Source organism: Vigna angularis, chromosome 4 (genome assembly GCF_016808095.1).
Source record: "Vigna angularis cultivar LongXiaoDou No.4 chromosome 4, ASM1680809v1, whole genome shotgun sequence".
Classification (NCBI taxonomy): domain Eukaryota; kingdom Viridiplantae; phylum Streptophyta; class Magnoliopsida; order Fabales; family Fabaceae; genus Vigna; species Vigna angularis.
In genome coordinates, this window is record NC_068973.1 from 18,761,501 (window position 1) to 18,778,030 (window position 16,530).

A 16,530-nucleotide genomic window follows, 5' to 3' on the forward strand; every position below is an offset into this window, starting at 1 on the left:
CACCTTTCCCGCCCCATTTTACTACTCAGCAGTTAGGTACTCTCCCTTATTTTTCTACTCTCTTTCTCCTTTCATATACTTTCCAAGTCATAACATTACTCCCCGCTGCCGAACAACCTTGTCCTCAAGGTTGAAACCGGGAAGCTTGATCTCATGGCTCCTCTTTATTCTCATGTTATCATATGAAGGAACCCCACTAGCTATTGCCTTCCAATTCAGGTCTGGCGGCTTGGGTGGTGGCAATTCCTCCTCCAAGGACTTCCATTCTTCCTGCCTTTTATTAGCTTCCAGCATTATGGTCACCTCTTTAGCCAATGTTGGATCCCCTTGGATCACCACCTCCTTTTCTCCCTGCCTGAAGGCCATGGTGAGGTTCCCCCAGTTGGTCGTTACTTCCCCCAATTTCGTTAGCCAATCCACCCCTAATATCGCCTCTACTCAACCTTCCCCATTTTCAATATTACCCCCCTGCATAGCCCCTGGGTCCTCCTCTTCTGTCCATCCCCCAGGCTTACGTGATACGGCTTGGTCGCCTCTACCTCCAAACCTAGCTCCTCGACCACCCCTTGCGATACGAACTTGTGGCTTGCACCATTGTCGATCAATACGAGCACGATTCTCCCCTTTATCTCTCCTTGCAACTTCATCTTCCTAGGCTGTGTTAATCCTCCTGCAGAGAACAAGGAAAGTTCCATCTGCCTCTGGTCCATGTCCGCGTCAGTCTCTTCCATATCCTCCTCTTCATCCTCGCCCAATATCACCACTCGCAAGCTTCGTCTCTTCAAGAACTCCGGGTAGGGTAAGTTTCTGACGCCCCTCCCCTTGTTGTCCCTACCCCCGGTCATCCCGGTCCTGTCCGGCGTCTGGCCCTAGAGTCCTTCCCTCTTGACTCACCCGACGCTCTCCGCTCCCCCTGTCTTTCCCACACTGCTCCGATTTGGTTCGACTCTCGCGTCCGCACCTCCTCCGCCTACACTCTGCCCCCACGCTGATGGATTTTTATTTCCATTCCAGCCCCCATCCTTATTTCCCTTGCAAGCTTCCTCCACGTCCCTGGCGATTTGCATGGCGGCCATCAGTGCTTGGGGATCTTGTATTCGAACTTGATTTTGTATATCCTCATGCAAGCCCGCGAGGAAATACCCCAGTAGTTGTTCGTCCGGCAACCCCTTCGTCTACCCTGCCAGAACCTCGAATTCTTGGACGAACTCATCCACTGTCCCCATTTGTTTAGTCGCCGCTAATCGCTCAAAGATTGACCCTCTGTTTCGACCCCCAAACCTCATTACCAACGCATCCTTCAGCCCTTCCCAGGATTGGTTCCTGGCCTTCGTTCTCCAAGCCCGGATCCAGTATCCTGTACTCCCTTTCATACTAATGTATGCTAATCGCACTTTCTCCTCCTCCGAGACACCTTGCACTTCGAAAATTTTTTCCGCGCGATTGATCCAATTTAGCAGACTAAAACCCTCGAAAAGGGGCAATTCTACCCATTTTCACCACCCGCCGTGATTTTCACCGCGCTCTCCGTCTCTCTCTCCCTCCACATCGTCCCTCCGATCCCTCCGTTGGCCATTGATGGACCCCTGGCTCCCGTTCTCTTTTGTCTGTTTGGTTTGCACACCCATGATCCTCATCAGTTCTTGGATATCTTTGCGCATCGCAATAGAATCTTGACGATTCGCCGCTGATTCCGCCTTTAAACCGTCCACGGTCATTTCAATATGCTCCAACCATCCTTCCACCCCGTTCATTCTTCCTTCAATTCTGTTCTCCAATGCATGTAACGTCCCTTCCATCTTGCTCTCCCTCTGATTTGGATCCGGCAGGTCAGACCACTTTGTTAGGTATCTGAGTTAGAGACCTAACACTCTCTCACCAGTAAGCTCCAAGAATCGCAAAACAAGAATGAGTAAAAAGAAACGTATTGTATTCACAACCAATGAACAAAGAATACAATCAAAAATCCGGTCACCAGGTTTACAACCGGTTTGTACAATGAATGTAGTCACTAACCCCCTGAAACTACAAAAGAGGTCTCTTATATAGACACCTTTCCCGCCCCATTTTACTACTCAGCAGTAAGGTACTCTCCCTTATTTTTCTACTCTCTTTCTCCTTTCATATACTTTCCAAGTCCTAACATAGATGCAATCATTTCTTTTTTGAAAACAATTAGGAAAGAAAAAAGATGAATCATCAATGAAGTTATTTCTAGTTTAAGGACAATTAACCATTCAGCTAAAGGTGTTGAATGTATGGTTCATCCTAATAATTATTCAGATGATTGATGGTGTTCAAAGCGTGGTTAATATTTTTCCAGCTGTTGACTCAATTATTTTGGTTGTTATTGTTGCTAAAGCAGAACTCATTTGTCAAATATTTTAGTTTTTATAATTTATATTCCTTGTTTGCGGTTGAATCCAAAAAGTGATTTTCACATTTAATGCTTCATCCTTTTCTTTACTGAGCATGTTGCTTTCCATATCTGCATTCTACCTTGTGACACCGTTAACCTAACGTAGACTTTGTTGTGCCTTTGCCTTTTGTTACCGTTGAGGTTTCAGGTACAAACTATGGAAACCTTATCTTAGAGCAGTTATGGAACGTGACATGAAATTTGTTAGTGAAGGAAATAAAAGCAAAGCTGACGTTTTGGCAACTAGCTTGCAGCTGATGGAGGCTTGTTTCCTAGATGTAAGCAATTATTTGTTTCTTGCTCAGTTGCTTTTAAGTTATTACTTGTTACCTATGTTTGATTATTCAGAAGTTCTGTAGTCCCATGAAATTTTTGAATTGTTATTTCAAAATTTTCTTTATCATTGAGGTTGCAAACTATTTTAGGTTTCTTATCATATAATAGTCACCCGTCTAGATAGTAATAATCATTGGTTGTTTGTTTTATAATGGTTAAATTGATTTGTTTCTCTTAACATTTTGAGACTTCTTTTAATAGGTTCCCTGCTAGGATTCTGCAAACTACATGGACTTATTTGCAAAGTTTCAAATAGTTTAGGGACCAGTTTTCTTCTTCAAATATTTTCTAGGTCCTTGAAGTATTTGAGAATTTACTACAGGTACCTGTATGTACCTTTATGGAACCCTAGTGAGGGACCTGTGAAGGACTTCATTTACAAACTTCTATATGGACTTGTGTCCAATGCCGTGTGCAGGGAGCTCAGTGGTGAGTCCATGTTTGTGGGTTGGGTTATATTGGAAATTTCATATCGACAGGAGATAAAGTCAAATTATAGTATATAAGTGGAGACAATCCTTTCTTATAAGCCAATTTTTGTGAGGATAATTTAAGCTTAAACCTACTTTCTAATAGGTTGTACTTTTCTAATAGCTTAAACCTGTGGAGGACTTCATTTACAAAATTCTATGTGGACTTGTGTCCATGCCTTGTGAAGGGAGCTCAGTGACGAGTCCATGTTTGTGGGTTCGGTTATGTTGAAAATCTCATATCAACTAGAAATAAAGTCAAAAGTATAATATATAAGTGGGGTCAATCTTCATTTTATAAACCAATTTTATTGAGGATAAGTTAAAGTTAAACCTACTTTCTAATAGGTTGTACTATTTTTCGTTTGTGGTTTAAGTCCTTGCATCTTATAAAACAGAAATTTTGGTCTAATTCTTAATGTTATATGTGTTTTTTTTTCTGATTAATTTTATTCAACTGAATCAAATCAAATATATTCATTTAGAGTACTACTAAGAATAGATTTAATTATTAAAATGCAAAGTGTAAAATAAAGAAACATTTACAAACTTGAATATTTGATCAAAATTGCGGAATTCTGAAATAGGGTACTAAAAACATTGGAATAAAATAGGGAGATTAAACTTGGGAATCAGGAATTAAAGGAAGATTAAAATTGTACTTTGGCCCTTTTTGTGTCTAATGACTCCATGGAATCAATCCTGAATGCCAGTTGACTGGCGTCTTCCCTATCCTTTGACAGTGAGAGCAACTTAGCTTTGGATTTGAAGCTAAAACTGTAGGGAATATAGTGGAGGGTTGAGTATAATAGTTATGCAAGCAAGAAATTTCTATAGATGGGATAATTGTTACAAGTGATATATCTATTGAGAGTATAACAGCAATGCATTACTAATTGTGCATTTAATTATTTCTGAACTATTAAAACTCCCTTAGATGTCATTTTGTCGGGTCAGATGTGCTCTATGATCATATAAAATTTATTGGTACAGCAGTCTAACTTTCCTGATGCTTGTTGCCTCGAACTGAGTTTATGTCTTTTCTCCACACTTTATGGACTTTTTGTGGGGGAATCATGAGCAGAATTAGAATTTTCGATGTGTTGGCATCTATTGCCTTCAATTGCAATTTTTTTGGTAACAGTTTTTCGATTCAATCTGCCTTTTCAATTATTTGAAATCTTTCATAACCAAGTTTATTCAGTTATGTAGATTTTGAACTTCAATGTCTGATAATCTGTAAATATATGCAGGCAAGATTGAATAAAGGAAAACTTTTAGAAGCCATGGCAATATTTTTTGAAAGGTATCTTTCATCCTTCAGTCATATGGACTCCTTATGCAAAATGCTAATAGGTATCTTCAATTGCTATTGCAGATCTAGTAGATCTGCCAATGATGAGCTACATGCAATGGGGGTTGTTCGACGATGCGGACTTTGTCAAGAATCAGACATGGTGCTAAGGAAAAATCGAGTATGTGTTTTCGGTAGTTGTGATTCCCTACCAAGGGAATGGTTACATTTAATAAACAGAGTTTGGAGCTTTAGTGTTAATTTTTTTATTCTTTTCATGTGATTTATTAGGTGGTGACATTTTTGGGAATTAAATAAATGGCTCAATCATGTGCATTTCATGTTCAATTCCATTCCATCATATAGTGGTTAATCAATGACATGAGACTAGGAGTCTACGTGTGGAATTTAGGTTGTTGGTAGTAGTAAATAATTTTATGCCTGGAACGTAAAACACTATATAAAAGACAGTAGGATTTATCTGGCTGATTTACTTTAATTTAGGTTTTAAGTAATAAATGTTTTATCATATCTTCTTGAATGCAGCTGCATATTTTCTTATGTGTATACTTGCTGAATTTCGTTGCTAATGTGTATGAGGGCTTCCGTAATCATAATATTCACAGTGGCCTTTTGTTTTATGGTATTTATAGTTTTGAAAGGTGTTCGATATTGTTAGTTACAATATTATGTATATTTGAGCGTAGTCCATATTTTTCAGTATTATTCTTTATTATAAATATGTTACCCAACGTGTATTTTATACACCAGGGGAATTAATCCTATACTTCGTTTTTCTTTATTTTCACAAATGGAATAGAGGCATAACCTTTTATCTGATTAATTTTTATATTATCATTTACCAGGATGGCAATTTTATGGTTGGATGCTTGGGTTACCCTCAGGTTGGTTTTTTCTTTTTCCAGGTATCTGTTAATTGCTCTTTTAAAAGTTACAACATATTTTACTGTGCCCTCCGGGACATAAGAAAGAAACACGTAAATAAAAGTAAAATTAAATTTTAATTGCTCATCATTTTGTAACGAACTGGTATGAAAGGCCGTTTCAACTTGGTGGCTAATGAGTACTCCTGCTTCAGACAATGTGGGTAATTCCCCCATGAACTTGTCATTGTGTAAAATGAGTCAAACCCCATACAGCTGAGTTACTTTTAGATTTCAGTTTAAAACCAAGTGGTAGGTGATGAGACTTCCCAACATTCCCCCTCCACAGTTGCCTGCTGAACTAGACGATTACCAAGATGAACTATAGGCTCTTGTATGTTAGATTTTAGCTTAAAAATTAAGTGAAATTATCTAACAGACATATAAGCCCACTCCAAGACTTGGGGCGGGGGATGTGACACTTTCCAACAGTTACATGTATGTACGTCTCAACAGTAACTGCTATTTATAACTTGGTTGCATGAAAAAGAGTAATCTATTGCTGTACAAAAATGTAAAGTAACAGGAGTAAAACACTCATTAACTCTGTAAGATAGATAACAGGGACTATATATGCACCAATAAGTTGGGACATGTAAACAAATTAAATTTCAATAGTTTATACTTAAGATGCATAGTCCTGTGAATACCTCTTCATATTGATGATAATATTTTGAAAATAGTTTCCTCCAGTGTGCTATTTTTAAATGTATTGTTGTAGTAGGCATCGTTAAAAATCTGATAGATATCTGATTTTTATCCTCTCCAAATTCATATTAACTGATTTGTGAAAGTTGTGGTTTTCCTCCCTTGTTGCCTGTGTCTATTTCTTCAGATCACAACTGACACATGCTAATATAAATTTGATGTCTACAAATAAATGAACAGTGTAGGAATGCTGTCTGGCTCCCTGGATCACTGTCAGAAGCGGTTGTGACCACCAATACGTGCAATATTTGTACTCCTGGTTTGTGACTTAATTTAATCAAAGATACTAATGTGGGATTCTGGCCTTTTCCCACTTTTTCTTAATAGAATAATAAAGTCTTGAATTTAAAGACTATAAGCACTTAAGTTGAAATCATAGGGATTTAAGTGAGATAAGAAAGAAATAGAAATTTCGAACAATATTATTTCCTTGAATATGATAATACTTGAAAAAGAGAATGACTTTATTATTTTCATTCATATCAATTACATTCTCCTTACCTCTATTTGTAGCAATCTATTTTTCTTAAAAACAGAAATAAGGAATCAATATACTGAAAAATAATCTAGAAGATTCTACAAATATTTTTTCTAATTAGGAATATTCTATAGATATTTTCTCTAATTAAGAAGATTCTATAGATATTTCCTCTAATTACAATATTCCTCTTCAAGTTGGTAAATGAATATCAATCATTCTCAACTTGCCTACAAGATCTTAAAATCTAATCGGAGGGAGCCCTTTTTAAAAATATATGCTATCTGAAGTTGTTAAGAATCCAGAACTGAAAAGAGAAGGAAGAGTAATATTCTTTATTGTATAAACTGAGAAGAACACAAAATAGGAGAGCACTCTCTCCTCCAAGGAGGGTTTCCCCTTGTTGTAATTTGAGATAATATCTTTAGAATCTTCCTAAGAGGAAATAGATATATAATCTTTTATTTTATTTTACTTTCCTAGTTTCTCTATTTCCCTTTTTAGGAGAATTAGATTATTACAAATAGAGAGTATCAGAATGTATTTTTTATGATTGAGAATAATAAATCACTCTTATTTTCAACTCCCCTTCACAAAGAGCTAAAGCTCAATCTGCAAAATTATCCAAAAGTGCCCTCCATATTAGGACCCCCCAACTATATAAAGGAAACCTCACTCACCCTAACAACCTAACTCACAACTACTTCTTAATATGTTTCCTCCTATCATACACATTATCCTATCATTACACGTTGCAAAACAACCTTGTCCTCAAGGTTGGAACACTGAAGCTTGATCCCATGGTAGTGTGATATTGTCTAATCATCAGAAGGGAGCCCGTTGGCTATTGCTTGCAATTTTAGATCTGGAGGCTTGGATGGTGGTCTATATGAGAGTGGTTTTTACACATTATATCCTATCATTACACGCCGCTGCAAAACAACCTTGTCCTCAAGACTGGAACACTGAAGCTTGATCCCATGGTAGTGTGATATTGTCTTATCCTCATAAGGGAGCCCATTGGCTATTGCCTACAATTTTAGATCTAGAGGCTTGGATGGTGGTCGATATGAGAGTGGTTTTTGTATACCAGATTCTGAACCCAATAATTTGGAATCCCAAAATTCCAATGTCATTGATGTTCCAATCATTATCACATCTAAGTTCAACCATGAATTTGATAGAGTATTAAAGGTATATGAAATAAAGAAGATGAAAAGAGTGCAGGGTAAGGAGATTAGAAAGCGGGAAAGGTTGTTGACCGTTAGTCAAGAAGTGTGAAGGGGAAAATTACTATAAATAAAGGATGTACTGTACAGGGAGTTAGTTAGTTCTTTTGTACAATTGGGTATAGACTGGATATTTGTTCCAGTGGAGGGAGAGAGGGCTTCCTTGGTGTGATTCTTTGTACATTGATTCATTCATGTAGCAATAATATACATACTATTTTGTTTCCTTTCGTGTGTGGTTGAGACGAGGGGAGTGTTGATCGACTTCTTGATAAAAAAAGCCTATTGGAATTCTTATTCATATTACGTGAATCTGATTTTGGTAAAAATTGTTGCTTGGCTGCATCTCCACCTTCAACTCTCTTTATTGTCTCATCCCCTTCCTCCTCCATCATACTATATTTTTTTGTTACAAATCTCCCTTTTGTTTTGTTTTTTTCTTTCCTACAGAGGTGTGATAGGTTTCTGGTCAAGAAACCTATAGAAACTCCCACTAACACACCCAAACAACTCAACAGAAATATTGTATAACCTCTCTTTGTATTATCAACAGCAAAGAATACAAAGTACAGCGAATGATGAGAGCTTAACCTCCCCCCTTACAGGATTAAAGAATTCTTGTCAGACTAATACTTGATCCAAAAAGACCCCCCTTACAATTATACAAGACCTATTTATACAACCCCTTCCCGCCTTTCCTAACTGCTAAGGCAGTTAGGCTAACTAATGTTTCTTTCTTCTTTCATACACTCTTAACCTCCTAACAGGGTGTGATTCTTCATTGCTGGCCTTTCTCCCACAATTGGAGCACTTTGCAAATATCTGTCTAGATTATCATTGATGAAATGTCTGTCAATCTCAATGTGTTTGGTCTTGTCATGTACTGGATTATGGGCAATGCTCATGGCAGACTTATTGTCACAGTGTAGTTACACAGGGTTGTCCACCTTGACTTTTAAGGTCATTCAAAATGATTTCATCTAGATCCCTTCACACATTCCTTGAGCAAAAGCTCGAAATTCTGCTTTTGCACTAGAACAAGATACTCTATCTTGCTTTTTGCTCCTCCATGTTACCAAACTATCTCCAAGAAACACACAATACCCAGAAGTAGATTTTCTGTCAATAATAGAACCTGCATAATCAACATCAGTATATATTTTCGTAGTCAATGTGTCTTCCCTTTTAAATAATAGCCCCTTTCTTGGACTTAACTTCAAGTATTGGAGAATTTTGTCAATTGCTTGCAAGTATCTCTCTTGGAACATGCATAGATTGGGTCACTACACTAATTGCAAAAGCAGTGTCTGGTCTTGTGTGTGATAGATAAATCAATTTTCCTACCAATCTCTGATATTGGGCCTTCTCGACAAGAGCACATTCTTCACTTCCAATTTTGTGATTCTGTTTTATAGGAACAATTGAGGTTCTACATCCCAACTTTCTTGTTTCTTTGAGAAGATCAAGTACATATTTTCTTTGGGAGATAACAATTTCGTTCCTAGAGTAAGCAACCTCTATTTCAAGAAAATATTTGAGTTTTCCTAGGTCTCTCATTTCAAATTGGGATGTCAATTTTTCTTTTACGCCAATTTTTTTGTTTCATCATCTCCTGCAATAATCATATCATCCACATAGAAAAGTGAGTTTACCAGTAGAAAAGTTCTTTATGAATAGAGTATGATCTCCTTGGCTTTGTCTATATCCCAAGGAAACCATTGCTTTTTTAAATCTTCCAAACCATGCTCTAGGGGATTGCTTAAGACCATACAATGCTTTCTTTAGGAGGCATACCCATTTATTTTTCATTTTTCACTTCAAAACCTAGGGGAATCTCTGTGTACACTTCCTCTTCTAGATTTCCATGACGAATACGAAAGACATTTTTCACATCCAACTGGTGTAAGTTCTATCCAAAGCGAGAACAACTCGAACTGTATTCATCTTTGCCATTGGGGCAAACGTCTCCTCATAGTCAATCCCATAAGTTTGGGTATATCCTTTTTCCACCAATCTAGCTTTATATCTTTCTATTGTCCCATCTGCCTTATGTTTCACTGGGAATATCCATCTATACCCTACTGCCTTCTTGTCTCTTGGCTTATCAACAATCTCCCAAGTTAAATTTCTTTCTAATGCATTCATCTCTTCTTTCATGGCCTCCTGGATTGAGGTAGGAATTGTGGCATCAATAACATCAATAAAGCGTCTATGCTTATTAGAGAGATTGTTAGTGCAAACATAATGAGAAATAGGACATTTAGAACATGATCTTCTTTCCTTTCTTAATGCAATGGGTAAATCCTCAGTAATACTTACCTCCTCATTGTTATCTTCAAGGGTCCTCACCTCCAGATTAGACAATTTTTCTTGCTCGTGAGTCGAAGTGGGTTGTTTTCTTCTTTCATATTTTTTGCCAAAAAATGTCTTCTTCCTCTTCTTCCTCATTGTGGACTATGGTAGCTTCATTGCTTTGATCTTGAGCATCCTGCAAAGGCAAACATGGTAATGACAAGAAGGAGAGTTCATCCACTTCAAGTGTTTTCTCCCCCTGAAATGGTACATAAAAGGATTGTTTCATGAAAGGTGACATCCATTGTGTCAAAGACATGGCGACTGTGATGATGATAACATTTGTGTTGAAATGTCAAATGTAATATTTATTTATGTTAGGAGGTGCCTAACTTGTCTAAGAGGTGCCTAACTTGTGTCTTTAGGATGTGCCTAACTTAGGTTAGGATGTGCCTAACTATTAGGTTCATAGTTCTATAAATAGGTAGTATCTTGTAATAAGTTTTATGGAAGAAATATAGATTACATTGTATTTCATGTTTTACAACATGGTATCAGAGCTTTAGTCTCTTCCATCACTATCTTTGTTGTCTGCCGGCGGCCGGCCGCCGTGCCGCCGGCGGATCCCTAAAAGTCTCTTCTTCAAACATGTGCCTTTGTGCGTTATTGGCCTGCAATTGCCCCAGTCAAGCTGTTAGACTTATGTCTCTTTCAGCCTTTGTGTTTCAGTGGGCAGCTCTCTAAAATTAGAATGGAGTCATTTCTCTACCTTAGCCAAATTCAGTACGTCTTTATGTGCTGGCCTCACCTAGCCTTTCTCCAATGTCACCAACACTTTCTTATTCTGGAATTCAATTCACCTGCATCCAGAAACTAAGTGACAAAATCTCAAAATGGGATTCGAACCCATTTCAGACCAGTAGCTGAAACTGGTATTTTAAGTGATGCTGAGTTATTTTTGGCATTATCATGTTGCTGTCAATCAATGACCAAGACCAAGAGAACTAGGCCACTGCTGCTCTCCGCCGTCACCGCTGCTCTCCGCCGTCACCGCTGCTCTCCACCGTCGACCGCCGAGTCGACCGCCGCCGGCCACCACCGTCGCAGTTCCGTCCGATGACCAGCGGATCTGGACCGCCTCCTTGAGCGACGGTCAACCCCGCCGGAGTCAGGTACAGAATCCGCTAAACGTGCCTCCACGCGCCTCTTCTCTTAGTCTGATCTCGGATGCGTGTTTGCCACGCGCCGCCTTCTCGCCGGCCACCGTCAAGGTTCCGACTGTCGACCAGTGGATCTGACTCGTTTCTTCGAGCGTGACCTATCCTTGGTGGTCACCGTCTCCGTCTCGTCCGCCTGCGCCGTCACGCGCCTCCTCTTTCTGGTAGTTCTCGGACAAGTGTTTTTCACGCGCCGCCTTCCTGACGTCGAAATCCAACCGCGACGCTGCCGGTCGTCTCGCCGGAGCATTCTCTCTCTGTTCAGACCCTCGAGAGCAGCCATTGCTGTAAGCTGCAATGGGTTTCTTCTTCCGCATCGTCGGACCTCACTCTCGTTGCATCCTTCCGCTGTTGTCTCCATTTCGAAGCATTCCGTCTTCGTTCTCAGTTTGGTTTCTCGAACAACCGCCGCTGTGCACTTCTTTCTTCTCCATTCTGGAAAGTTCTTCTCTGTCACACCTTGCTGAAGCATTTAAAAGCACTTCTCAGTTTGGTTTGCCTTGTTCTTCCCAGAAGTGGTTGCAACTTGCCCGTCGTCTCCGCCTGTGCCGCTGAATGCACCGGCACTTGTGACCAAGTCCGCTTCCATCATCTCCTTCTCCATTGAGAAGGGCTCTTTGCCTTCACCAATGTGAAGGGCTTCCTGTCTCTACATTCCCTCTTGTTCTCCAGTTTGGTTTCTGCGTTTTGTGCGTCGTCTTCGCCGCTTTGATGCCACACAGTCGAAGCTGGTGTAGTTAGCCGCCGCTGCCTCAGTCGTTGCCGCAACTGCCAGTTCTTCTTTGGGCTCCAATTTAGCCCGTGCTTATTGTGATACACAACTAAGTATCACCATATGGAGAAATCCAACAGAGAATATTTGGACCTCCAACATCTCTCTAGCTCTTTGATGCCATCTGTCACTGTCAATCTCTCTGCAACCTTTGCACTGTCAATCTTGGAGGAGTTGGAATCCATACACACTCCTTCAGACCAACCAAGCGCTCCTTCTTTTCCTTGCTGCTCCGCTGATTCAACTTGTGAGCCAAGCCTGTTCAAATTCTTGAGGACCACAAACAACGCTACTGCTGCGTCAGTTCTTTCCGCCATGTGAAGGGATTTTTACACCGCCAATGCCTTGTTGAAACAGCATATTGAGAGTTGTTCTTTGAGATCGACCGCTGATTTGACTCGCTTGATGCTATGGGATTGAGTTTGTCCCTCGTACGGATCGGTTCTCACCCGTTCTTTCACCTCCGTGAGAGGGGAAGTCTCAGCCGCTGTAGGGTGATTAAGTCCCTACAGGTTTGTTGCTGGTTGTTGCTATTTAGGGCAGTTAAGACCCTAAAGGTTCATTGGTGTTCAAGATAGTGAAGTCCCTGAAGGTTTATTGCTACACAGGGCACTGAAGTCCCTGAAGGTTCATTGTTTAGGGTGGTTAAGTCCCTACAAGTTTGTGGTTGTTAGCCTTTGAAGGCCTCTCAAGTAACTGATGGAGATCTCTTGCGTTTGAAGACTTTCTGAGTTGAAATCAAGTTGAAGTTTCTTGGGCTACACTTGTTTGTGTGTGCAATTTGGATTATTGATGTTATTTCCATTTGAGTTTTGTCTAGTCCAAGCTTGGTTCATACAATCTTGTATGATCCAGCTTGAGGGGGAGTGTTGAAGTGTCAAATGTAATATTTATTTATGTTAGGAGGTGCCTAACTTGTCTAAGAGGTGCCTAACTTGTGTCTTTAGGATGTGCCTAACTTAGGTTAGGATGTGCCTAACTATTAGGTTCATAGTTCTATAAATAGGTAGTATCTTGTAATAAGTTTTATGGAAGAAATATAGATTACATTGTATTTCATGTTTTACAACAATTTGTATACATTTTTATTAGAAGGATACCTAATAAAGACACATTTAAGAGCTCTGGGATCTAATCTATTACGGTTAGGATGATGTGAGTGAACAAAAACAATACATCCAAAGACTCGACTTGGTAGACTCGTTATTGGGGGGAAGAAGGAAGAAAAGACAATAGAGATTCTATAGGACTAATGTCATTTAAGATACTAGTGGGTAACCTGTTGATGAGATATGTGGCAGTTAACACAACTTCTCTCCAATAATGTTTTGGAACAAACATTTGAAAAAGAAGAGCTCTAGTTACTTCAAGATGTTAGTTCATGTACAATACCATTGAGACAAAAAATTGAAAAATTCATGAATCACATATTTATTAAACCTGAGTCTTTTTATATTTTTTCCAAATTGATTTTGGACAAGACAGAAAAAATTAACAAAGATTTGGAAAACTTCTGATGTATTTTTCATATGATATGTCCACGTGACATAGGTACATTCGTCAATAAAGGTAACAAACCATTTGGCTCCAGAAATAGATTCTATGACAGGTCCCCAAACATTAGAATGAATTAAATCTACTTAAGATTGAAACTGCAAAATAATTCTAGAGGGCTTGATTGATCCCTCTCACAATCTTCTATTTATAAGAATAAATTGATACACAAGTACATGATAAATAGGGTAACCCTAGACACAATATAATCATGATAAATAGGGTGATCCTAGACATAATATAATCATGATAAATAGGGTAACCCTTGACACACTATAATGGTGATAAAATAGGATAAATATCCTAACAAATCTAACAATATTGAGACAAATCTTACCTTTCATGGACATTGTTCATGATTCAGACGGCTTACTCATTGATTCAACCATTGCTTTCAAGCGCTCGAGTTCCTCTTTGTAAGCTTCATATCAAGAGTCATAAATGATAAGATATTGGACAATGATGACGGTGGGTACTATTGCAGCAGAAAGGGAGCTCCCAAGATCTGTAGCTCTGATACCAAATTGAAAAAGAGACTGACTTTATTATTTTCATTCATCTCAATTACATTCTCCTTACTTCTATTTGTAGCAATCTAATCTTCTAAAAAAGGGAAATAAGGAAACAATATACTAAAAAATATTCTAGAAGATCCTACAAATATTTTCTCTAATTAGGAAGATTCTATAGATATTTTCTCTAATTACAACAAACTTTCAACACACACCCCTTACATCGAGGTATATATATCTTGAGTGTGAAGCTAGACATTAATGAGCGGTCCGATAGCGGGTGCAACAATATCGCTAGAATAGGCTCTAACAAAGCTTTGATAACATGTTAAGAAGTGGACTTTTAGTCTAATTCAACCCCACAAAACCAGCATATAAGATGAGGTTTTGCACCTACTTATATATTATAAATTAGCTTTATCGCTAGTAGATGTGGGGCTTCTAACAATAATGTATTGGAAGTAATAATGTGCAGTACTTTGAAGAAAAATATTTTAGGAAATTTGTGATTTACACAGATTTGTGCGGTTAGAAATATTCCATGAATCAAGGTATCTTAGAGTAGAGTAGGGAGATGTTTTGTTTCCTAGAATACCAAAATAGCTTTGAGAGTGTAGTTTTATCGTGTTGTACTGTATTTTTTCAATACTTTGTACTGCAGTAGATCTCATACAGTTGTAATTCTAACTAAGCTAAGTGCTAGTTAGAATTAGTTAGCTGTACAGGCACATATAAATGCCTGCTGTAAATCTGTTTCAGCGGGATTGAATTCATTTTCACAAATACTAATTTCTCTCTAATTTATTTATGTTTTAGTGATCTTAACCCTGCGTCTTATTTTGGATATTTTTGTCATATCTGATTGCATACAATACTATAGGTCCTGTTTACTTAATTCAGTTCAAGTTTAGGCAGCTGGAAATTCCACCAAACTACAGTGTCAACCATTTGGGTAGGTGCACCTCTGCAAGATCAATTTCTTTTCACCTGATTTCACCTTTAGATATCTGCCAAAAGTGAAAAATTAGTCTCAATATGGAAAAATTTGTTTGTTCATTCAAAGATATGACTCAAACCCCTTTTTTAGTCAAAATGTTTTTGTTTGATTAATGCATGTGATATGTAGGATGCATTGGTGGCTGTGACGAGATTCTTTCACAGGTGACAGAAATATGTGGCAGGGGATCTCGCATGCCAGGTCTGTTTAAATGACTCAGTAATTGTTGGAAACTCTATTAAAAGTATTGCTGGATTATATCAATGTAGGCGGATGTTGTGTAGGACAAGAGTTATAAGCATTTAAGGTGAACATACTTTTGAAATAACCAATGTGTATATGGCATTTTTCAATACAAAATTTGAGTGGATTAATGTCATCCAAACATTTTTAGGGGACAATAGCATTCATTTCGTGGATATTGTTAAAACCTTTTTGCTAGTTTTTACCTTTTGTTTTTCTTTTAATCTTCAGCGTTGAGTATGTTTTATAATTGTGGTCACAAGCCAGTGACTGGGAACAGGATAGAATACATGTTTTAATCTGTTTGCTGCTATTCCCAATGTTTCCATGAATAAATATTGGAATCCTCACAATATACCTTATCATGTTTTCCAGCAAGACCTCGAGGACCAACTGCACCACCTAGCAATGCCCATCATACTAACCCACGACAAAGACCTTGTATGAACTGTCAAGAAACAGGACATTCTTCTAATGATTGTCCTTTACGCTCTCGGAATGTCGGACATCGTGGAAGAAGTGAACATAACGGTAAGGTTTCTGTGGATTTTAAAATCCTATGCAAGTTTAGACAGTTTTGAGAAAAATAAATAAATGTATTTCTTGGGTATCTAGTGTTGTCACAGGGATATGAGCAAATGCTTACAGTGAATCATGATTCATGAATACTGACATTGATTTTGGAATATGTGGAGATGGATTATTGAGGAATTTACTATAAAATAGTTTGTATTAATTCTAAGGGCTTGGTCTGACATGTGATACAAATTTATTTGCTCTCGTGATATGCATTGCATTACACGGTGATCATTGTGTATTGGGAAGGCCAGGAAGCTATTCACTGTAATCTTTCATTGATAATTTCTGTTATTCTCAGTCCATGTTGGTCTACGATTTACTGTAGCTGTTGGTCTAACCACATAAAGCGTGAAGCCACAATTTCTAACCACGTATAAAGCTTTGGTTCTGAAATCTTTTTATTATATTTTTCAATTTTGAAGATTTCTCGTATGTCTTCATATTTCAGGCATTTAATAGACACTACTGCAACATACTTTGTCCTTT

At 38.4% G+C, this 16,530-nt stretch overlaps 1 protein-coding gene across 3 annotated transcripts in view; it reads left to right on the forward strand.

Annotated features, from left to right (window-relative positions):
• The window catches only part of LOC108331574 (DNA topoisomerase 3-alpha), a 44,599-nt gene that overhangs the window by 26,106 nt on the left and 1,963 nt on the right, over positions 1-16,530 (forward strand). For all 3 annotated transcript variants that reach the window (XM_052876375.1, XM_017566347.2, XM_017566348.2), the window contains 8 exons: positions 2,568-2,697; positions 4,479-4,531; positions 4,604-4,700; positions 5,386-5,424; positions 6,352-6,430; positions 15,106-15,177; positions 15,352-15,423; positions 15,841-15,996. In XM_052876375.1, coding sequence (XP_052732335.1) covers positions 2,568-2,697; positions 4,479-4,531; positions 4,604-4,700; positions 5,386-5,424; positions 6,352-6,430; positions 15,106-15,177; positions 15,352-15,423; positions 15,841-15,996 — 698 coding nt within the window. The remainder of the gene's footprint in view (positions 1-2,567; positions 2,698-4,478; positions 4,532-4,603; positions 4,701-5,385; positions 5,425-6,351; positions 6,431-15,105; positions 15,178-15,351; positions 15,424-15,840; positions 15,997-16,530) is intronic.